Source organism: Martes martes (genome assembly GCF_963455335.1).
Source record: "Martes martes genome assembly, chromosome: 5".
Lineage (NCBI taxonomy): Eukaryota > Metazoa > Chordata > Mammalia > Carnivora > Mustelidae > Martes > Martes martes.
In genome coordinates, this window is record NC_137892.1 from 136,616,227 (window position 1) to 136,641,245 (window position 25,019).

Genomic DNA, 25,019 nt, shown 5'->3' on the forward strand with positions numbered 1-25,019 from the left:
TATATACTCGACCTTAGCCAAAAGGCCGAGAAGTGATACACCTGAAACTATATAACAATGTATGTTAACTGGAATTATAATAAAAACTTTTTTAAAAAAGAAACTAAAATAGCCCAAACAATTTGAGACAAAGAACAGAGTTGGAGCACACCAACAAATTTTTAAAAATTTTTTTAAAGATTTTATTTATTTATTGGAAAGACAGAAAGAGAGACAGAGAGAACGAGCAGGGGCACAGGAAGAGAGAGAAACAGGCTTTCTGCTGAGCAGGAAGCCCAACAAGGGACTCGAACCCAGGACCCTAGGATCATGACCTGAGCCAAAGGAAGATGCTTAACCACCCAGGCACCCAAACACACCCCCAAAGTTTAGCATATACTAAAATGATGCAATAATCAAGGCAGTATGGTATTAGTGAAAGGATATACACATAGCTATGGAACAGGACAGAGAGCCTCAAAGCAGAGAGCCTAGACAGCCTTGGCTTCCTCACTCTTGGAGACTCCTCCAAGCCTGCTGCACCCTCCTCTGCCCAACTGAGCTTCATCTCCACTGGCATCTCTGCTGGGGCCCAATAATCTAATGTGTAGTCTGCTTACATCCCAGTCAGTTCCCATTTACCGTTTTCCTCTCCCACTCCCAGACTCAGGGACTCTACAAATGGACAGTGCTCAGTCTAGTCCTGAGAATCTCACTTCTAGTACTTCGTCCGAGCAGCAACCCAGCAACTCCCCAAGACATGAATTCAGATCCTAAAGGCAAGCGCCAGAAAACAGGTTTTTTTTTAACCGATATTTGTTGATTAGAGTTGAAATATTTTTAAGAGAACCAACAGAAAATGACCAAAAGATCCAAAGGACATGTGGGCACCTTAGCTGCTGAGTACCTAGAATATTGAACACAAGTAGGGTAGACTGTAAAAAACCTAAAAGACTGTGAATGTTGTCTCTTGTTTGTAAGATAGAAGCATGACAAAGCCAATGGGAATGTTAAGTACCCTTGTGTTAAAACAGTGACCAAAATTAGTCATAACAAAAATCAAGTTCAACTAAGGATTCTTAAATGGATCCAAACAGATTCAGTACCGTGGCTAACATTAGCAGAAAAAATTTTAAAGTGACACCTATTAGAGAACAGCCAGTGACTAAAACAGTTTTTCATCAAACAAACCAGTTTTTCTCTCTTTCTCCCTTATCTAAACACAGGCACTCCTGGAAAAAAAAGAAAGAAAAAAAAATCCCTTCCTTTATTTAACAGACTTCACTAGAAATAGCCTAGAAGAATTAAGCACCCATTTGTTTCTCAAAAATGTTATACTTTCCCTAAAGACAGGACATTACTGAACCATGATCAATTCTGGTTTCCTCTAAACACACACACAGAGACAGGGTGGGGGTGTGGCGCAACACGTGCTGATTTGTACTGATCTGTACATACTCTTGTGGCTGCCGTACTACAAAAACTGTTAACAGCTGCTCTGCAGTACCATCTGTGGCCCCTGAATGAGGTGAGGCTCTGTGACCCACCAATATGGAAGTGTCCAAGTCTTTGGCACAGTGAGCCAACTAACAGGGGCAACGCACAGGATAAGATGAAATGTAGCGGAGAACATAGTGTGAACGTTGATCCAAAAGGTCCTCTTAACCGGAGTCCATTCTTTGGCTGTTAGGAATCACAGAAGTTCCTAAAATTGTCAGCAAAGTTTTGCGGGCATACATTTTGCTGCAGAAAATGTTCACAGCTTTGATGCAGGAGTTGGCAAAATTTTTCTTCTAAAGGGCCAGATCATGAGTATTTTAGGCTTTGCAGGCCACAGTTTGCCGACCCCCTGTTGTAATCCATCCATACTCTTAGTCATTTCCTTCCATGAATCAAAGACTCTGAAGTCCAAGTTTTTCTAATTCTTGAGAGATTTTAAAATTCATTTGAATATATTCAAGAGATAAATTCATTCTTCTGTGAATTGCTCAAAGCCAATGACCTCTTCCCAATTTATTTCAGCAGCCCCAACTCTGCCATTTACTACAGATAGTTCCTCTTCTGAAACCATGAATTTCCAGTATTTATTGATTTAACAAATATTTTTCAGCTGGTATGTTCTGGGCTCTCGTATTTCATTTACTGGTCCCATAACCTCCTTTCAGTTCTTCAGTTTTCTTTATTTTCTTTATCATCCACTCCTCAGGCATAATAAACCTGAAAGTCCTTTTGCTTTACCTACAATGAACAACTTTTATTCTGGAATAACTCCCTCCTCCTCATCACTGTATTTCATTCAAACACCCTGGCTCCTGATTAAGACTCAAGAACGTCATACAAATACGCAGAATGATTGTCTCTGCAAATTTACATTCTAGGGCTGCCTGGGTGGCTCAGTGGTTAAGCCTTTGCCTTCAGCTCAGGTCATGATCCCAGGGTCCTGGGATAGAGCCCCGCATTCAGCTCTCTGCTCAGTAGGGAGCCTGCTTCCCCCAACCCCGCTTTCTCTCTCTGCCTGCCTCTGTGCCTGCCTCTCTGCCTACTTGTGATCTCTGTCAAATAAATAAAATCTTTAAAAATAATTATATTCTACAGCCCTTAAAGCTCCCATAGTACTTCTATTCATTTTTCCTCACAACCGTCAATAGCTATTCTAAGACTTTATTATCTTACTGTAGGCTTCATCCCAACATCTCCCAACACAAAATTAATGACCCTGCCAGCAGATGGTGACACTTGTAGTTTCCTACCTAAGACCCACAACCTATAAACATATCTGGATACGAGCCCTCTATAATCCCTCCATTCCCAGTGTAAACATATTTCCTCCTCCCATGGGAAGCCAACTCCTGCTCTTCCATGTGATCACAATCACTACGACCTCCTCATGGACTTGCATTATTACTTAGTATGTTTGGTTTTTGCAGAACTATATTAGTTATCCATGCTGTGTAACAAATCACCACAAACTTAACAAACAAATTGGAGGTGGCCTAAGACACTAACAGTTTAGGAGGTCAAAAGTCCATCACAAAGTAGCTGGATTCTTTGCTTCGGGTCTCATAGACTGAAAAATCAGGATTTTTGGTAGGGCTGCATTCCTCTCTTAAGGTTCGGGGGAGGAATCTGCTTCCAAGTTCATTGAGGTCACTGGCAGAAGCCAAGTTCTTGGTAGTTACAGGACTGAGATCCCCATTTCCTTGCTGTCAGCTGAAGGCTACTCTCAGTGATTAGAAGCTGTGTGCCTTCCTTGACACACGGATTCCTCCATCTTCAAAGCCAACAAATGAGAAGCTTGCTCATGTTGAGTCTAAATTAGACAAAAGCTATGCCTGCAAATCTTTGCAAAATAATCTCCTGTTTATCTGTAACTCCAGCTGAAATGGCTAAGGAGTAATATCCTTAAGCTTTCTAGAGGTCACCTGGTTTGATTCAGAAAATCTGTGAAGCACACATTAATTTCTTGAAAAAAGCCTCTGGTGTAACTGAATAATCTGACCTTATGATCTTTCAGAGGTTTTAGCAAAAGGTTATATGTACACGCTTGGTTTCTTCTCTGAATCACACTTTCAAAAGCAGTTTCTTCATTTTAACATTATTTGCCATATAGACAGGCTCAAAATTAACTAAATCGTCTAGTCCTGGTTCTCTTTTAATAAAACTTCTTTCGATTTAACTTTATTCTCTCATATTTTCCTATAAGCAGCAAGAAGAAATCAGGTAGTACCTTCACTCAACACTTTGCTCAGAAATTGCCTTAGCTACATATCCAACTTCATCAGGTAAGATCTGCTTACAACTTCAATGCTAGCAACAGAGACTGTCCCTCAAGTCAAATCCCTCCCACACTTCAAATCTCTTTTGCCAGGAGAGGCTCAATCCCTTTAAGGGCCCAGTAGCTCGACCCACTGAAGATAATCTTCCTTTCTCAACTGTCCCATACAATATGACCTAATCACAGGAGTATTCCATCCTGCTCATCGTTCACATCCACACTCAGGGGAAGAAGCAGAGAATCTTGGGTGCCATCTCAGAATTCTGCCTACAATCAGGACTGTGAGTGTAGCAATTCTGAAACTACCTTCTATGAATGGTAGCAATGAACAAATAAATGAAAGTAGTGAGGATGCTGGAAGCGAAACTTCTCAATGTTGAAGAAGTGAAATACAACTGTGGAATGGAGAAAGGCTGGAAAGTTGGATTAGGATTACTGGATGTATCAGTGTGAACTCATGATTTTATACACACACAAACACACACACACACACATAAATACACAGACATATACACATATATGTAGTTGGTTGATCTTCCATTTCAGCTTGCTCTCCTGAAATAGTCTAGAGGCAATGACACCCCAGCATCAGTGAACATACCCAGGGCCCAGATTGAGATTTGTAAACAGAATTCCCTATTAAAAGGAGCCATGGATCAGGCGCCTGGGTGGCTCAGCTGGTTAAGCTACTGCCTTGGGCTCAGGTCATGATCCTGGAGTCCTAGGATTGAGTCCCATATCAGGCTTCCCCTGCTCTGCAGGAGCCTGCTTCTCCCTCTCCCTCTGCCTCTGCCTCTCCTGCTGCTTGTGCTCTCTCTCCGTCAAACAAATAAATTAAATCTTTAAAAAAAAAAAGGAATCATGGGTCAATGGAGAAATGGGTAACATCAGAGCAGGAAAAGTACAAGATGAGTCAAGAACATTCTGTTGTACCAAAATCTAAGAAATTATCCCCAAAGTGATGGGGATATGCCAAAAGGACAGAAACCAGTGTTAGGGAGTTTCTGTTAGATAAAAAGCTCTGAAAATATTCAGAAATTGGAAAGAAACACAATGTACTTCTGATCACTGCACTTTTTAGAGTTTATATTTGTGGTTAAAACCATCAGTTAAAACTGGTTTCGGGGGGGGGGAGGAGTCAAGATGGCGGAGAAGTAGCAGGCTGAGACGACATCGGGTAGCAGGAGATCAGCTAGATAGCTTATCTAACCATTGTGAACACCTATAAATCCAACGGGAAATCGAAGAGAAGAAGAGCAACAATCCCAGAAACAGAAAATCGATCACTTTCTGAAAGGTAGGACCTGCGGAGAAGTGAATCCAAAGCGACGGGAAGATAGACCCCGGGGGGAGGGGCCGGCACCCGGCAAGCGGCGGAGCGACGGAGCACAAAACCGGGACTTTTAAAAGTCGGCTCCACTGGGAGACATCGCTCCAGAGGCTAAACTGGGGGGAAACCCAGGCGGGGTCAGCATAACCCCAGGACCCGCGGGGTCACAGAAGGACTGGGGGTGTCTGAGTGCCGCAGAGCTCGCAGGTATTAGAGCGGGGAAGCCGGCTATAGCGACAAAGCCGAGGAGTGAGCTCTAAGCCCGGGGTTACCTTGTGCCGGTCGCAGGCTGGGTGGGCTCGGAGCGCGGCCGGAGGCCACGGAGACAAAAGCGACCCGGCGCTTTTCTCCAGCTCCAACAATTGACTGCTTTCCTCGAGGCGCGACCGCAAGCCAGGGAGGCGGGGCTATTGGGCGCTTTGCTCTGAGAGCGCACTGAGGAGCGGAACCCCAAGCTCTCGGCTCCTCTGGGCCGAGAGATTGGGAGGCCGCCATCTTCATTCCCGTCCTCCGGAACTCTACGGAAAGCGCTCAGGGAACAAAAGCTCCCGAAAGCGAACCCGAGCGGATTACTTAGCCCGGCCCCTGGCAAGGGCGGTGCAATTCCGCCTGCGGCAAAGACACTTGAGAATCACTACAACAGGCCCCTCCCCCAGAAGATCAACAAGAAACCATCCAAAACCAACTTCAGTCACCAAGAACAGCGGAATTCCACAGCAGGAGAAAGCAAATCCTACCTGGACAAAATGACAAGGCGGAAAAACTCACCTCAAAAAAAAGAACAAGAGGCCGTACCGAAGGCTGGAGACCTAATCAATACAGACATAGGTAGCATGACAGATCTAGAGTTCAGAATGACAATTCTCAAGGTTCTAGCCGGGCTCGAAAAAGGCATAGAAGATATTAGAGAAACCGTCTCCGGAGAGATAAAAGCCCTTTCTGGAGAAATAAAAGAACTAAAATCTAACCAAGTTGAAATCAAAAAAGCTATTCATGAGGTGCAATCAAAAATGGAAGCTCTCACTGCCAGGATAAATGAGGCAGAAGAAAGAATTAGTGACATAGAAGACCAAATGACAGAGAATAAAGAAGCTGAGCAAAAGAGAGACAAACAACTACTGGAACACGAGGAGAGGATTCGAGAGATAAGTGACACCATAAGACGACACAACATTAGAATAATTGGGATTCCAGAAGAAGAAGAAAGAGAGAGGGGAGCAGAAGGTATATTGGAGACAATTATTGGAGAGAATTTCCCTAATATGGCAAAGGGAACAAACATCAAAATCCAGGAGATGCTAAGAACGCCCCTCAAAATCAATAAAAATAGGTCCACACCTCGTCACCTGATAGTAAAATTTACAAGTCTTAGCGACAAAGAGAAAATCCTGAAAGCAACCCGGGAAAAGAAGTCTGTAACATACAAGGGTAAAAACATTAGATTGGCAGCGGACCTATCCACAGAGACCTGGCAGGCCAGAAAGAACTGGCATGATATATTCAGAGCACTAAACGAGAAAAACATGCAGCCAAGAATACTATATCCGGCTAGGCTATCATTGAAAATAGAAGGAGAGATAAAGAGCTTCCAGGACAAACAAAAGCTGAAAGAATTTGCAAACACCAAACCAGCTCTACAGGAAATATTGAAAGGGGTCCTCTAAGCAAAGAGAGACCCTAAAAGTAGTAGATCAGAAAGAAACAGAAACAATATACAGTAACAATCATCTTACAGGCAATACAATGGCACTAAATTCATATCTCTCAATAGTTACCCTGAATGTTAATGGGCTAAATGCCCCAATCAAAAGACACAGGGTATCAGAATGGATAAAAAAACAAAACCCATCCATATGCTGCCTACAAGAAACTCACTTTAGACCCGAAGACACCTCCAGATTTAAAGTGAGGGGGTGGAAAACAATGTACCATGCTAATGGACATCAGAAGAAAGCTGGGGTGGCAATCCTTATATCAGATCAATTAGATTTTAAGCCAAAGACTATAATAAGAGATGAGGAAGGACACTATATCATACTCAAAGGGTCTGTCCAACAAGAAGATCTAACAATCTTAAATATCTATGCCCCTAACATGGGAGCAGCCAACTATATAAACCAATTAATAACAAAATCAAAGAAATACATCGACAGTAATACAATAATAGCAGGGGACTTTAACACTCCCCTCACTGAAATGGACAGATCATCTAAGCAAAAGATCAACAAGGAAATAAAGGCCTTAAATGACACACTGGACCAGATGGACATCACAGATATATTCACAACATTCCATCCCAAAGCAACAGAATATACATTCTTCTCTAGTGCACATGGAACATTCTCCAGAATAGACCACATCCTGGGTCATAAATCAGGTCTCAATCGGTACCAAAAGATCGAGATCATTCCCTGCATATTTTCAGACCACAATGCTCTGAAGCTCGAACTCAATCACAAGAGGAAATTTGGAAAGAACGCAAATACATGGAGACTAAACAGCATCCTTCTAAAAAATGAATGGGTCAACCAGGAAATTAAAGAAGAATTGAAAAAATTCATGGAAACAAATGATAATGAAAACACAACAGTTCAAAATCTGTGGGACACAACAAAGGCAGTCCTGAGAGGAAAATATATAGCAGTGCAAGCCTTTCTCAAGAAACAAGAAAGGTCTCAAATACACAACCTAACCCTACACCTAAAGGAGCTGGAGAGAGAACAACAAAGAAAGCCTAAACCCAGCAGGAGAAGAGAAATCATAAAGATCAGAGCAGAAATCAATGAAATAGAAACTAAAAAAACAATAGAACAAATCAACAAAACTAGGAGCTGGTTCTTTGAAAGAATTAATAAGATTGATAAGCCCCTGGCCAGACTTATCAAAAAGAAAAGAGAAAGGACGCAAATAAATAAAATCATGAATGGAAGAGGAGAGATCACAACCAACACCAAAGAAATACAAACAATTATAAGAACATACTACGAGCAACTCTATGGCAACAAATTTGACAACCTGGAAGAAATGGATACATTTCTAGAGATGTATAAACTACCACAACTGAACCAGGAAGAAATAGATAACCTGAACAGACCCATAACCAGTAAGGAGATTGAAACAGTCATCAAAAATCTCCAAACAAACAAAAGTCCAGGACCAGACGGCTTCCCAGGGGAATTCTACCAAACATTTAAAGAAGAATTAATTCCTATTCTCCTGAAACTGTTCCAAAAAATAGAAATGGAAGGAAAACTTCCAAACTCATTCTATGAGGCCAGCATCACCTTGATCCCAAAACCAGACAAGGATCCCACCAAAAAAAAGAATTACAGACCAATATCCTTGATGAACACAGATGCGAAAATTCTCACCAAAATACTGGCCAATAGGATCCAACAGTACATTAAAAGGATTATTCACCACGACCAAGTGGGATTTATTCCAGGGCTGCAAGGTTGGTTCAACATCCGCAAATCCATCAATGTGATACAATACATTAATAAAAGAAAGAGTAAGAACCATATCATATTCTCAATAGATGCTGAAAAAGCGTTTGACAAAGTGCAGCATCCCTTCCTGATTAAAACTCTTCAAAGTGTAGGGATAGAAGGCACATACCTCAACATTATCAAAGCCATCTATGAAAAACCCACCGCAAATATCATTCTCAATGGAGAAAAACTGAAAGCTTTTCCGCTAAGGTCAGGAACACGGCAGGGATGTCCGTTATCACCACTGCTGTTCAATATAGTACTAGAAGTCCTAGCCTCAGCAATCAGACAACAAAAAGAAATTAAAGGCATCCAAATCGGCAAAGAAGAAGTCAAACTATCACTCTTTGCAGATGATATGATACTATATGTGGAAAACCCAAAAGGCTCCACTCCAAAACTGCTAGAACTTATACAGGAATTCAGTAAAGTGTCAGGATATAAAGTCAATGCACAGAAATCAGTCGCATTTCTTTACACTAACAACAAGACAGAAGAAAGAGAAATTGAGGAGTCAGTCCCATTTACAATCGTACCCAAAACCATAAGATACCTAGGAATAAATCTAACCAAAGAGGTAAAGAATCTATACTCAGAAAACTATAAAGTACTCATGAAAGAAATTGAGGAAGACACAAAGAAATGGAAAAATATTCCATGCTCATGGATTGGAAGAACAAATATTGTGAAAATGTCTATTTTACCTAAAGCAATCTACACATTTAATGCAATCCCTATCAAAATCCCATCCATTTTTTTTAAAGAAATAGAACAAATAATCCTAAAATTTATATGGAACCAGAAAAGACCTCGAATAGCCAAAGGAATATTGAAAAAGAAAGCCAAAGTCGGTGGTATCACAATTCCAGACTTCAAGCTCTATTACAAAGCTGTCATCATCAAGACAGTATGGTACTGGCACAAAAACAGACATATAGACCAATGGAACAGAATAGAGAGCCCAGAAATAGACCCTCAACTTTATGGTCAACTAATCTTCGACAAAGCAGGAAAGAATATCCAATGGAAAAAAGACAGCCTCTTCAACAAATGGTGCTGGGAAAATTGGACAGCCACATGCAGAAAAATGAAATTGGACTATTTCCTTACACCACACACGAAAATAGACTCAAAGTGGATGAAGGACCTCAATGTGCGAAAGGAATCTATCAAAATCCTTGAGGACAATGCAGGCAGCAACCTCTTTGACCTCCACCGCAGCAACTTCTTCCTAGGAACATCGCCAAAGGCAACAGAAGCAAGGGCAAAAATGAACTATTGGGATTTCATCAAGATCAAAAGCTTTTGCACAGCAAAGGAAACAGTTAACAAAACCAAAAGACAACTGACAGAATGGGAGAAGATATTTGCAAACGACATATCAGATAAAGGGCTCGTATCCAAAATCTATAAAGAGCTTATCAAACTCAATACCCAAAGAACAAATAATCCAGTCAAGAAATGGGCAGAGGACATGAACAGACATTTCTGCAAGGAAGACATCCAGATGGCCAACAGACACATGAAAAAATGCTCCACATCACTCGGCATCAGGGAAATACAAATCAAAACCACAATGAGATACCACCTCACACCAGTCAGAATGGCTAAAATTAACAAGTCAAGAAATGACAGATGCTGGCGAGGATGCGGAGAGAGGGGAACCCTCCTACACTGTTGGTGGGAATGCAAGCTGGTGCAACCACTCTGGAAAACAGTGTGGAGGTTCCTCAAAAAACTGAAAATAGAGCTACCCTACGACCCAGCAATTGCACTACTGGGTATATATCCTAAAGATACAAACGTGGTGCTCCGAAGGGGCACGTGCACCCGAATGTTTATAGCAGCAATGTCCACAATAGCCAAACTGTGGAAAGCGCCTAGATGTCCATCAACAGATGAATGGATAAAGAAGATGTGGTATATATACACAATGGAATACTATGCAGCCATCAAAAGACATGAAATCTTGCCATTTGCGACGACGTGGATGGAACTAGAGGGTATCATGCTTAGCGAAATAAGTCAATCGGAGAAATATAACTATCATATGATCTCTTTGATATGAGGAAGTGGAGATGCAAGGTGGGGGGGTTTGGGGGGAGGTAGGAAAAGAAAAAATGAAAAGATGGGATTGGGAGGGAGACAAACCATAAAAGACTCAATCTCAAGAAACAGACTGAGGGTTGCGGGGGGGAAGGGGGATGGGAGAGGGTGGTGGGGAAATGGACATTGGGGAGGGTATGTGCTATGATGAGTGCTGTGAAATGTGTAAACCAGACGATTCACAGACCTGTACCCCTGGGGATAAAAATACATTATATGTTTATTAAAATAAAAAAATTTAAAAAAAAAAAAAAAACTGGTTTCGGAAACAAAAATATACCTAGAATTCACAGTTTAAAATGTTTTCCTTCTTAGGAAACAGAATTTATCATTAAAAGGATATGACTAATATGTTTCATCTCCAAATGTGCCATAGCAAATTTTGGAGTGGCTCAATATCAGAATAACTATGTGTACTATTCAAATATAAATAAAGCTATTTGAAAACATGTTTTTCCAGTAATTATTTATAAAGCTTCTAATGTCCATAATTATAGTACATTCATGGAGAAATTGCCCAGTTAAAGGTCCAAGGATTCTAGGGTCCCCTGAGCCTGTCCTCTCCCAATTTAATCATGTAGTTAAGAAATGTAACCGAATTGTTTTAATATTGAAAAGGGCTGAAGATAACCCAAAGGAAATTCATTTAACAATATCAACTCTAGATGAATTGATAAAAGGAAGTTTAATAAATGACATTACAAGATTATAATCATGGGCATTCACTTATTAATAATCTATGAAAACACTTTTTAATTTAACTTAATAGTGTTTTGTTATGAGTTTCGATGTTTAGGAACACTTCTTAATGAAGAATCGAAATTTAATAGTCACACATTTGTGGGGAGAGCCCCATCTGAATCTCAGGCAAAGTTTGTGTGTAAGACCCCAAAGTAAGAAAGGAAAACACTCTCTGACTGGAAGTAATGTACCAATATTCTGGCTTAAAATAAATGAGTTTTAGATGACAATGTAACTCTAGATTTTGAAGTATGCTTTTGAATAGCTTAAAGGTTGATTCTTGCTTATCCTTGTCATACTTCCCTAACGTTAAAAAAGAGAGGGAGAAAGAGACAATAGGCCCAAAATGGAGTCACTTATGCTAACCCCACAGCACCAAAAAGAAACTTAATACCTAACCTAAGTACAGTTTCAAACTCCCCCAGGAATGTACTCTTAACTGGTCAGTCCGGAATTTCCTGATCAGCAGCAGTGAGGTAATCCAACCAATAGACCTTTGTGCCCTCAAAAGAAGGTATAATCCTGCTGGAATAATTTATTTTTTTTCTTTTTATAAGTTCCTTGTCCCACCCTCACTCTGCCTTTAAAACATTATATTTTGTACAGTTCCTCATAATTTCTGCTTGCTAGATGAGATGCTTCCCAATTCATAAATCACTGAATAAAGATAATTAGATCTTCAAATATACTCAGTTGGATTTTTGTTGGATTTAATATTATTCATCTAAACCTAAAGAAGTAAAATCCTATTTTCCCTGGATAAAATAACCAATAATGTCATGAACTCCAGCCCAAGAATCCTCATATTTTAAAAAGGCTGTCCAACCTAATTTTCAAAGGATATCTTTTGTTGGGGGGGGCACCTGGGTGGCTCAGTGGGTTAAAGCCTCTGCCTTCGGCTCAGGGGTCCTGGGATCAAGCCCCGCACGGGGTTCTCTGCTCAGTGGGGAGCCTGCTTCCCTCTCTCTCTCTGCCTGCCTCTCTGCCTACTTGTGATCTCTATCAAATAAATAAATAAAATCTTTTTTAAAAAAAAGGATATCTTTTTTTTTTTAAGATTTTATTTATTTGTCAGAGAGAGTGAGCAAGAGCGAGACAGAGGGAGCAACACGCGGAGGGAGAAGCAGGATCCCCGCTGAGCAAGGAGCTGGATGCAGGACTCGATCCCAGGATCCTGGGATCATGACCTGAGCTGAAGGCAGATGCCCAACCAACTGAGCCACCCACACATCCCTCAAAGGATATCTTATGAAAAACTCCAACACATAAAACAGGCAAAACAGAACTCCTCTGACAAGTGGAAGGCCCTCTGCCCTCACTCCTATTCTGAGGCCTCTCCTTCCACCTTACTGCAGCCCCTGCAGAATCTGCACAAAATCCCAAGACTGTAGAACATGCAAAACATAGCTCTAAGCAATAACTGATGTAAAGGTCCTGGTATGATCAGAAAGACATTTTTTTCAGATGCATAAGGAAAGTACAGGCATATAGAAACAAATGTTATTAGCAATTATATTTGGATAGAATTATGAGTAATTTTTTTCCAAATTTTTTAATAGTTGACAGGAATTACTGTTAGAAACCCAATAAACTTTATTTTTTTAAGGTATAAGTACAATCACTTTCCCTATAATGCACTGTGTTGTAGTATATACCAGAAAACAGCATTTCTGTACCACTATGAGTACACTTAAAAATACACACATATACAAACAATTATGTAAAGATTAGAGATATAAATTAACAATATAACAATTTAACAATCAGAGAGGCCTGTTTATATTTGAAGAACATAATATTTTAATCACAATAGATTAGATGTATTTAATTGTTTCCTTTAATGTTCTATTCATTGCAACTTCCAGTAAGGCCACAAATTACTAATTACTTCTGGAATCAGAAAAGAGGTTAAAAAGTTAAGGAAAAAAGTGTCCCATGAAATCTACTACTTTCAAATAATAATTCTTGCATTTCCAAAACCCATTACTCAAGCCAAAGACTGCAATTAAGATATCAGTAACATTTCCTAGACAAGTAAATAGTCAATTAATTACATTCGCTTCTGGGAAATGAAGAAAGTAAATATTAACTATGATTTTGAAATCAAAATGGAGATATTAGGCAAGTGGGGGAAGTTGTAGTAGATAGTTACTATATATAGTACTTTTCTACATATTGGTAATTAAATTTTTTTCCAGTTTTATTAAGAAATAATTGACATACATCACTGTGTAAGCTTAAGGCATATAGCATGATAATATGATTTACATATATTGTGAAATGATTATCACAATAGGTTCAGCTAACATCCTTCATCTCATACAGATACACTATAGAGAAAAGAAATAACTAAAAAAAAAAGTTTTCCTTGTAATGATACCTCTTAGGATTCGCTCTCCTTAACAACATTCCTATATATCATACAGTGTTAACTATAGTCATAATGTTGTATGTTATACCCCTGATTATACCCCTAGTACTTATTTATTTTATAACTAGAAATTTGTACCTTTTGACTACTCTCTTCCAATCCCCTCATTCCCCACCTTCCACCTCTGGTAACCACATGTCTGATGATCTTTCCCGTGACTCTGTGGTTTGTTGCAAGGGGAGTGGGGGTTGTTTGGGTTTTTTTCTTTTTTAGATTCCACATGTAAATAAGATCATACAGTATTTTGTCTTTCTCTGTCTGACTTATTTCATTTTGCATAATGCCTTCAAGGTCCATTCAAGTTGTTGCAAATGGTAGGATTTCCTCACCTTTTATGGCTGAATTATATTTATAGATATATAGATATGCGATATATATCATTATGTATGTATGTGGATGTGTGTGTATATATGTATAATAACTTCTTTATCCACTAGTCAATGGACACTTAGGTTGTTTGGCTGTTTCTATGTATTAGTAATTGCAAATGCTGCTGCTGTGAACATGGAGGTGCAGATATCTTTTCAAGTTCATGTTCTCATTTCCTTTAGATTCATTCTCAGAAGGGGACTTGCTGAATCACATGGTAGCTCTATTTGTAATTTTTTGAGGATCCTCCATACTGTTTTCCACAGTGGCTGCACCAATTTTTAATCCCACCAACAGTGCACATGGTTTCCCTTTTTTCCACATCCACACCAGCATTTGTTATCTCTTGTCTTTTTGATACTGGCCATTCTAATAGGCTAAGGTGATACTTCACTGTAGTTTTCATTTGTATTTCCCTAATGACTAGTGATGTTGAGCATTTTTTCATGTACCTGTTGGTCTTTAGTACATCTTCCTTGGAAAATGTCTGTTCAGGTCCTTTGTCCATTTTTTATTGGGTTTGTTTTGTTTTGCTACTGAGTTGTAGGAGTTGTTTACATATTTTGGATTTTAACCCCTTATCAGATATACGATTTGCAATTAGGCACAGAAGGAACATATCGCAACATAATAAAGGCCATATATGACAAGCCCACAGCCATCATCATACTCAGTGGTGAAAGGCTGAAAGCTTTTCCTCTAAGATCAGGAACAAGATAAGGGTGCCCACCCTCATTACTCCTATTCAAGACTAAACTGGAAGTCAAAACTAGAGCAATCAGGCAAGAAAAGAAATACAAGATATCAGAATTGGAAAGTAAGACGTAAAAACTATTTCAGATGACATGGTTCTAAATACAGAAAATCCTTAAGACTCATCAAAAAAACTCTTAGACTGAATCAACAAATTCAGTAAAGTTGCAGGACACAAAATTAATATTAAAAAATCAATATGTTTGCATACACTAACAATGAATTTTCTGAAAAAGAAATAAAATGATCCCATTTACAATAGCATCAAAAACAAATAATTAGGAATATATTTAACCAAGGAGGTAAAAAAATAACTCTGGTAACTTAATATTTTAATTTTAATTGCCTGTGTTTCTGCAGATTTGTTTACCCATCCTTGTCCTACTTTCCTAATCATCTTATGATATGTACTGTATGTACTATATGTACTGTAAGCCTGAGACTGCAGAAATAGCCAGAAACAAAACTAATCAGATTCCTTTCTTCTTGAAATTTTATTGGTTAAAATTTAAATCCACAAAGTCTTAGTCTGTCTATAATGTAAGAAGTCCTGAGTGACTGAAATAATTAAGAAGAGCTTAGAGACTGGCAAAAGCTTCCTCATAGTTTTAAAGAAATACTGTAAATGGTAAGCATAAACTAAAAAGAGAATACATTAAGTACAAGTTTTCAAAGGTTTCATTTACACAACCAGTTGCTTAAATAGTTTTGGACTCCCAAAAGCTTCAAATAAAGCAGATAAAAGTAGAACTAAGTTTAAGACAAGGAGAGTGACCTAGAGACCTATCTGCTTTCTTTCCTTACCACTATCAATCTCACAACATCATCGTTGGTGGAATCCTAGGGACAATGATTTTAAGGAGAAGGGAATGAGAAATTCTAGTAAAATATATGAAAAAAAACTACTGAAGCCACCACTGCAATATAATTATATGCTTAAATTATATGTGAATTCTGTCTGCTGCATCTAACACTGGGCGCTTAATAAACAATCAGTCACACACAAAAAATGCATGGGACTGTGAGCCTCATTAGGGTTGAAAGGCACTTCATGGGGTTTCAACAGAGGGCAGTCTGAAATATAGCATATTAATTTATTCCAACAGCTCAACTAGAGCATTAGATTATAGTCAATTCTCATTACTTGCAATAGTTAGGGACTATAAAGTTCTGTAAACACTGAATTATCCAATACAGGGTTGGGTTCATATAAGCCCCCAGTCATATCTTCATCAACCAATCAATATGTAACTTTACGTTTTATTTAATGAAACATTATTTAATATATACATCTGATTCATCAACATTGAACTCACAGGCCTGAATGAAGCTCGTCTAATGAATGTATTTCTCTGTGAGACATATCATGGACTTTCCACACTTAGGAACACCAGACAGTGCCCCAGCACTTCAGCACTATACTTGGGGCCATTTTAAACAGCAAAATCATCAACGAAAGGCCCTCAAATAGGAGAAATGTAGCACTGCTAGATCACAGAAAGGACACTTGATTACAAAGAGAGAGCTGAAACAAGAAGAAAGAGCATCAGCTTTTTCAAGTTCTTTTTTGCTGCTCTGTGCAGTGCATGTCTGCAAATAACCACAAAAACACTGTGTATTGATTTGGGGGTAACAAAAACATTTCAGCAAATACAGAAACCACAAATAATGAGGATCCACTGTATTCCCTTAGACAATCACATCTATTAGATTCTGATGTAGTTACAAATCTTGAGTATTAAGTGTTTTAGAAAAAGGTACTAGGACAGGAAAAGAGGAGTAAAAGTCAAAATTAAAACTCAGGCTTGGGGCGCCTGGGTGGCTCAGTGGGTTAAAGCCTCTGCCTTCGGCTCAGGTCATGATCCCAAGGTCCTGGGATCAAGCCCCACATCGGGCTCTCTGTTCAGCAGGGAGCCTGCTTCCTCCTCTCTCTCTGTCTGCCTCTCTGCCTACTTGTGATCTCTGTCTGTCAAATAAATAAATAAAATCTTTAAAATAAATAAATAAATGTCAATAAATACATAAATAAAACTGAGGCTCAAAATTCTGGCACAACCATATCCACTGACACTATAATATATCTGTGGTAGGTTGCATTATTGTTCCCAATCCATCACCTCTCCTGTATCCCCAACCTTTGGCATGCGATACTGGAGTTACTCTCACTGAAGACCTGAGCAAATTTCTGCACTGCTACCCGTGGTCATGAGATTTACTCTAGCCAAGGGAATGTCCATGGACATATGAGCAAAGGCCTGAAATGTGCTCCAGAGTTGAGGTTTCCTTCTTGTGTTTCTGCCATCACCATGTGAAAAACATGCCCGCAGGCAGTTCACTAGTGCCAGGAGGAACAGAGACATGGAACAGACCTAGACATTAACTGCAGTTTGGAGCCACACCCAGACATCCCACTGATATGTTAATTATAAATAATCCATTAAGTTTGATAGCATTTATACCGCTAGAGTTAACTGATACTTCATATAATTTTAAAAATATTATCTCACTAAAAAATCTTTATATAAAAGGTTGATGAGACCCTCTTTCATCCTTATCCTAAAGCCTAGTACATAGTAGATTCGTAGTATGTTGTTTCCAACGATGGCTGCACCCCTATCTCCCATCCCATATGATCTTTTACAATGTGATCTCGTCATTCACCCACTGAATGGTGGAGTCTATCTCTCGTCTCCTCAAATTTGAGTTGGCCCTACAATCTATATAAGTCTTGAAGCCAGACCTTATAAAATCTGAAGTGTCCATGTTCCTTCTTCATGGAACCCAGTCATCAAGCAGGAAGTCAGACCTCACTAAGTCCACCACACTGTTAGAAAGCCCCAACTAGACACGTGCAAAGAGAAGGTGGGAGAGAGAGAGAGAGAGCAAGCGACCGAGCACGCATGCAGGTATGCATGTGCACATAGTGGGGACGGGGGAGCGCTGGAAACAGGACAGATACCATGGGGTAGAGCACCAACTATAAATCATCCAAGTCAGGCATTTTGAACATTAAAACCATCAGCATAAGAACTTCCTGGTCAATCCACAGAATTGTGGAGAAATTGTGAGAAATAATATATTGTGAGAAATAATAACATTGCTTAAAACAAGACACTAATTTTTAGAGTGAATGATAGCAACTCAAACAAGTCATTAATAAATGTGTGCTGAATTAATTAAATTCAATAAAATATTTTGCTTAATGCTTACCTTGGTGTTTGCCATGTCCACAATATACTGGTCTCCCTTTATACATTCCATTACTTCAAAACCATCTCTGTCAATCACTTTGGCCTGAGAACTTCCAGATACAACAAGAATCATGTCTCCTGTGTTACTATACTGCAGTGACTTGATCTGATGGCTATGTAAAAGAGAAAAGAAAATAGTGTTGTAAGACACTGGGCATAATGTTCACACTTCCAGTATATTAAGCACTGCCATAAAAATGTCACACAACTGCACAAATTGATAATTCTTCAAAACAGAGATCATCAACCTCAAAGGGGCCCTCAACACCAGTGGCTATCCTGTTAGCACTCTCCTCCCACTCACCAAAGCATCTACTAAAATATCTACTCACCTTAAATCTTCAACCCAACCAACTGCCCTTCTTTCAGCTGTTGATTTGTCTGGCTCTTTCCCAAAAGCAACGAACAACTGTCTCAACTTCCTCCCACTAATGTCATAAGCTTATCTGCATCTGAACACCTCTCTTCCTCCTCCTCTCTGATTACAATGGTGGATGTAAACCTCTTCCTGCCCACGGCAAATCTAATACCTATATTTTGGATCGCATCCTCTCCAGTCTCCTCAGGAACTTCTACTGATTATCCTCCCTTCCCCTTCACAGCTAAGTGCTTGAACAAGTTTTCATCTCCTCCTTCATTTCTCCAGTACTACAGCATCTTTTGCATGCTCACCACTCCACTCATTCCCCCAGCTTCCAGGATATGGTCTGCTGATGGCTAACAACTGAACTCCTTCATACAAGATTATGTTACCATTCCAAAGCAGCCCACATTCAATGCCTGGCCAGCATGCAGGAAAATGGTCCAGCCCTCTACTTCAGGTGGGATCCAGGGGAAGAATGACACCAGCTTCAGATCTCCCTGTGGGCTGAGCTGAGGCTGCTTCTGCAACTACATGATAATGCAGTTTCTGTGCCTTCCAAAGGGCGCTTCCCTTTCACCTTCTCTCTCGGGGCCTGATCCCCAACGATTCTTCAACCAACCTTCTGCATGCAAATCCTGGAATTTCAAATAATGGTTCTGGTGAACCTGACCTGAGAGAGCTGGTATTGAAAGTGGTCCTATGAAGTCAATGCCAAGATGAGATCACCGAGTGGCTAGGAACAAGGACCACATCACAGGGAGCACATAGTCCTCAACATGCTACAGCAGTGCAAGTGCAACTGCTAAAGTTCATCATGAAGGGAAAGGTACTGGCTGGTGTAGCATTCCAGGGATTCGAGAGGTAAAGGAAATGTAAGAACTGAAACAACTCTAGAACTGGACAGCTGTTACTGGGTGTAGTCAGTGAAATGAATAAAGACAATGAAAGGTTGAGGATGAATAATCACCAATTAAAACCTAGAGTGTGAAAAAAGCCAAAGGGCCTCTTTGCCAGCCTATAAAGACAGGGTTATTGGTCCCTGTCAGGTTAAGTGGTATGCAGTGACTGATCTGGTAAAGCATCTTTTTCTACCTCTATTAGGAAGCAAGACCAAAAGCAGTTGACATTCACAGGTGACCAACAGCAGCACACATGAGCATCCTTGAGCCAGGGCTACATTAATTTTCTGGCCCTCTGTCTTAACATAGTCCAAAGGACCTGGACCATCTGGACAATCTGAATTAGTTCATGCTGGTCTGTGATCTAGATGACATCATGCTAATTGAATAAGGTGAGCAAAAAATCAAGTACATTGGTGAGAAACATGCTCTCCAGAAGATATGAAATAAAGCCTAGAAAAGAGCAAGAGATTAAGACAAGGATGTGTGGGGAAGATGCATATAGGTGGACATGTGAAAAGTGGACACCAAATGTGAGCTCTTTGAATCCCATGTTAATCCCAGACAATATCAACTTTGAAGGAGGCAATAAACCATATAGACAAAGTGACTTGGCCAGTTGACATTAGCTAGCTTTTGTCATCATCCATACCACTGTTAATGCAATAGGCTTTTAAGTGAAATAGGAGTGGGAAAAGGGATGGAAGTTATGCATGGGACCAATGGCAACTCTGCAAAATTGACCTTTAATTGCCAAAGGTCCAACCTGCCAGTAACAGAAGCCTAGGATAAGCCCCACTCCTAAAATCAATACTAAACTAATGAGTAAGTCAAATACATAATATGAAAAACTATAATAAGTATATGGGGAAAAAACTGAGTGGGGAGGGCAGAAAATGTGAACCAAGGGGACAGGGATAAATACTTTAAGTAAAATCGTCAGGAAGTAAGTGACTGAGTAAGCTATGAAGTGAAGGAATGGACTATGAAGAAACAGCTTCTAGAAAAGACCAAGCAGCAACAGCTACTAGAAAGGAACTGCAGCAAGAGTGAATCTGGCATTTCTCCAAGGTAACTGTACCAGGGTGAGCAAAGCAATAGGAGTTGGAGAGGTCAGAATATGTAGCAAGTAGGGTGAGCAGATCAAGGAGGGCCATGTAAGCCACTGAAAGGACCTTGGCTTTTGCTCTTTCAGGGAGAAATTTGACGAAACCCATCGGAGTGTTCTGAGCTGGGCAGTGACACAATCTGACCTACACTGTACAGAACCATTTTTTTGTGCCTGGACAATTCTGCACTCAGAAGTTTGTGGACTCCTTCTTAGTACGTTTTTTAAACATATTAAAAAAAAAACTACATTAGACATATACTGGAAACCATTATTGCTTTATCACATAAAGAATAACTACAGTAAAAAAAAGTAAAAAGTAAAAATAACTACAGTAACTAATAACTACAGTAAAAAAAGCAAAAGCAAAAAATAACTACAAAATACTTTTTAATTTTGTGACATATGTGAGTTTCTGTACTAATGTATCAAGTAAATATGCCTAGAGGCAGGTCTAATAACTACTGTAATTTCAAAGCAGTGATGAGCATAAACAATGTATATTTCAATATGACTGTAAGTCATATTGTCTTACAGGTACACCTGTGACTTTGTTGCCTACTCCCATAATTAAAGGAAATGCTAAAAATCAGAGGTTAGTGAAAAGAAATAATTTTTCATCCAAGTTCAAAGAAATTCAGAGTATGAGATATTGAACTTATGAGTTGTGGAATTTAAAATAACTGTAATTAAGAAATTAGGGTTAGGGTTAGGGAACAGAGTACAGAGCCCAGATATGGACCCTCAACTCTATGGTCAAATAAACTTTGACAAAGCAGGAAAAAATATACAGTGGAATAAGTCTCTTCAATAAATGGTGCTGGGAAAATTGGACAGCTATATGTAGAAGAATGAAACTCAACCATTCTCTTTCACCATACACAAAGATAAACTCAAAATGGATAAAAGACCTCAACGTGAGGCAGAAATCCATCAGAATCATAGAGGAGAACATAGGCAGTAACTTCTTCAATATCAGCCACAGCAACTTCTTTTAAGATATGTCTCCAAAGGCAAAGGAAACAAAAGTGAAAATGAACTTTTGGGACTTCATCAAGATCAAAAAGCTTCTCCATAGCAAAGAAAACAGTCCACAAAACACAAAACAAAGAGGCAACCCACGGAATGGGAGAAGATATTTGCAAATGACAGTACAGACAAAAGGCTGATATCCAGGATCTATATGGAACTCCTCAAACTCCACACACACAAAACAGATAATCACATCAAAAAATGGGCAGAAGACGTGAGCAGACACTTCTCCAATGAAGACATACAAATGGCTAACAGACACATGAAAAAACGTTCATCATCACTAGCCATCAGGGAGATTCAAATCAAAACCACATTGAGATACCACCTTACACCAGTTAGAATGGCCAAAATTAACAAGACAGTAAACAATGTGTTTTGGAGAGGATGTGGAGAAAGGGGAACCCTCTTACACTGTTGGTGGGGATGCAAGTTGGTATAGCCACTTTGGAGAACAGTGTGGAGATTCCTTCAGAAATTAAAAATAGAGCTTCCCTATGATCCTGCAATTGCACTACCGGGTATTTATCCCAAAGATACTGAAAGTAGTGAAAGCCATCTGTACCCCAGTTTTCATAGCAGCAATGGCCACGGTCGCCAAACTGTGGAAAGAACCAAGATGCCCTTCAGCAGACGAATGGATAAGGAAGATGTGGTCCGTATATACTATGGAGCATTATGCCTCCATCAGAAAGGATGAATACCCAACTTTTGTATCAACACGGACAGGACTGGAAGAGATTATGCTCAGTGAAATAAGTCAAGCAGAGAGAGTCAATTATCATATGGTTTCACTTATTTGTGGAGCAGAAGAAATAACATGAAGGACATGGGGAGATGGAGAGAAGGGAGTTGGGGGAAACTGGAGGAGGAGACAAACCATGAGAGACCATGGACTCTGAAAAACAATCTGAGGGTTTTGAAGAGGCAGGGGGTGGGAGGTTAAGTGAGCCTGGCGGTGGGTATTATGGAGGGCACGTATTGCATGGAACACTGGGTGTGGTACGTAAACAATGAATTCTGGTACACCAAACAGAAATATAAAAAAAAAAATTAAATGACAAGGTATATAATACATACATAAAACTGAAAATTAAAAAGAGAAACATGCAGAAATTTTAGAATGAGAACTACAATTACTGAAATTTAGAACTAATGGATGGGTTTAACAGCAGAGAATTAATGGTTAAAAGATCATTTTTAGACTGAAGCATGATGATAAAAAATGGAAAATGCAGAAAAAGTTTAAGGTACATATGACATATGGTGAAAAAGTCTCACATTAGAATTGCAGAATGGAAAAACAGAAAAGCAGAATGTGAAGAAGTGACTGTCAAATTTTGGAAAAATGATAAAAGACATTAACCTGGAGATTCAATAAGTACTATAAACCCCAAAAGGGGAGCAAAATCCACACCCAGGCACATCATAGTAAAAGTGCTGAAAGCCAAAGACAAAAGTAAAACCTTAAAAACATTGTTTTTTCCAAATATGTTTTCATCAGGAAAATTCAAAAGTAAAAGTACAATGAGATACCATTGCTTACCCACCAAATGACCAAAATTTAAAAGGCTAACAATACAAAGTATATTACCGGGACTGTGAAATGGAAAAAATCTATCTTCTGAGACAAAGAAAGCTGTCACATCAACAATTACAATATATTCTACATACTACAGGACCAGCACTGCTCAATAGAACTTTCTGTGATGGTGGAAACATTTTACATCTGCGTTGCCCATTATGGTAACCACTAACCACTAGCCACATGTTTCTATCAGACACTAGAAACATGGCTAGTGCAACTAAGGAGCTTAATTTTTAATTTTATTTAATTTAAATTTAAATAGCTACATAAGGCTAGTGACTAGTGCACTGAATAAGTACAGCTGTTAACAATATGAAATAAATATAGAACAGTCTCAACTTTGGAACAACAGAAGACTCTTATTGGCTCATAAAACAGATGAAAAATGAAGTACTAACTAAAATGTTCTTTAAAAACAAAAGAAAACCTAATGAAATCTATTGAAGTCTATTTGGATGATAATAGTACCGGTACTAAAAAGTCAGTTGTACAGTCCCTAAATGTGATTTCCAGTTACAAATTTAGGAATGAATATTGAAGTAAACTCTCCATGTAAAAATTGCTTATTCACCATGCTAAATAAAACACAGTCTATAACATTCTTCAGAGATGGCACGGTAAAGTAGTAGAATACATCAAAGCAATCTTAAAGGTATATGCTATCTCAGGTGCCATTCTCTCAAAAGAGAAATCACCAAATAAATATGTGTGGAAAGCAAACAATTAAACACCTTAACTAGATATTAATACACAAACCTATAAAGAATTCTGCTGGAGAGCTAACTTAATAAAGTCCCAAATATAAAATTTCTCTATCAAAAAGCAAAACTGAACATCTGTCTTTTTAAACTGTCTTCATAACTTCCTTGATGAATTTAACTCTGTTGGAAAAAAAAAAAAAGTCAAATTCTTTGATTTATCCTAAAAGGCCAATCTGAAAATAAAATAAATTTCAATGATAAGACAATTTTAACAAAATTTTAGGCTATTTAGTCTTATTTAGATTTACTTTCTAAGTCTATAATTTCAAGGCTGAGAAATAAATGGGTATTTCAGCAGAAAAAAACTATTAATCATGGTAATTTTGTCTTCTAGAAACAGGATATATACAAAAAAAAAAAAATCAAAATTTAAGAGTATCTGGCTAAGCCACAAAAGAACTATTCTTCCTGGCTGGTTGCCAACTCCAAATCAGATATTTAACAATGAAGCTGTTTTTCTTCACAGCTATTGCTAACTAGAAACTACTGCTCAAAATTTATACTGACCATTTCTCCTAAAATGCTGAAATTCTAGCTGATAGTCTTTTAAATATTTATTCTTCAAAAAGCCATTCTTAATGCAATGATTCAAAGTACTAATTCCAATGCAAAGAAAACTCAAACAAAGGTCTGAGTGGACTCTGAGGTTAGAATGTGTGACAGGGTGAGGAATTACCACAATGCCCCAGACCAAAGGGTCAAGGTAGATGAGAAATTGAAGCTCCCAAACCAGGTGCTCATAAGAGAGAAACCTAGAAAAGCAAACACGGGGCTACTGCCCAGGCCCTTCCTTCCTAAAAAGAAAAGCCCCTCTCGTCTTATGCTAAAATGATAAATGCTAGGAAGGAATGAGGTCCTTCTTCTTAACAAAATTCTGACCAAGTTCCCAAACTCAAATGTTAAGCCCAGAAGGAGGCCCCCATTATAAGATATAAAATTATATGTTTCTCCAGATTTGCCAGTTTTTCATTTATTGTCCCACAGCTCCAAATTCACCCTCCACTGCCTGCTCTGCAAAAATGAATTTGGGCCCTTTAAATA

The 25,019-nt window shown here is 39.0% G+C and overlaps 1 protein-coding gene across 1 annotated transcript in view; it reads right to left on the bottom strand.

Annotated features, from left to right (window-relative positions):
• The window catches only part of WDR70 (WD repeat domain 70), a 316,291-nt gene that overhangs the window by 198,643 nt on the left and 92,629 nt on the right, over positions 1 to 25,019 (bottom strand). Inside the window, exon 8 of the mRNA XM_080803311.1 lies at positions 18,186 to 18,339. Within this exon, the coding sequence (XP_080659437.1) occupies positions 18,186 to 18,339 (154 nt within the window). The remainder of the gene's footprint in view (positions 1 to 18,185; positions 18,340 to 25,019) is intronic.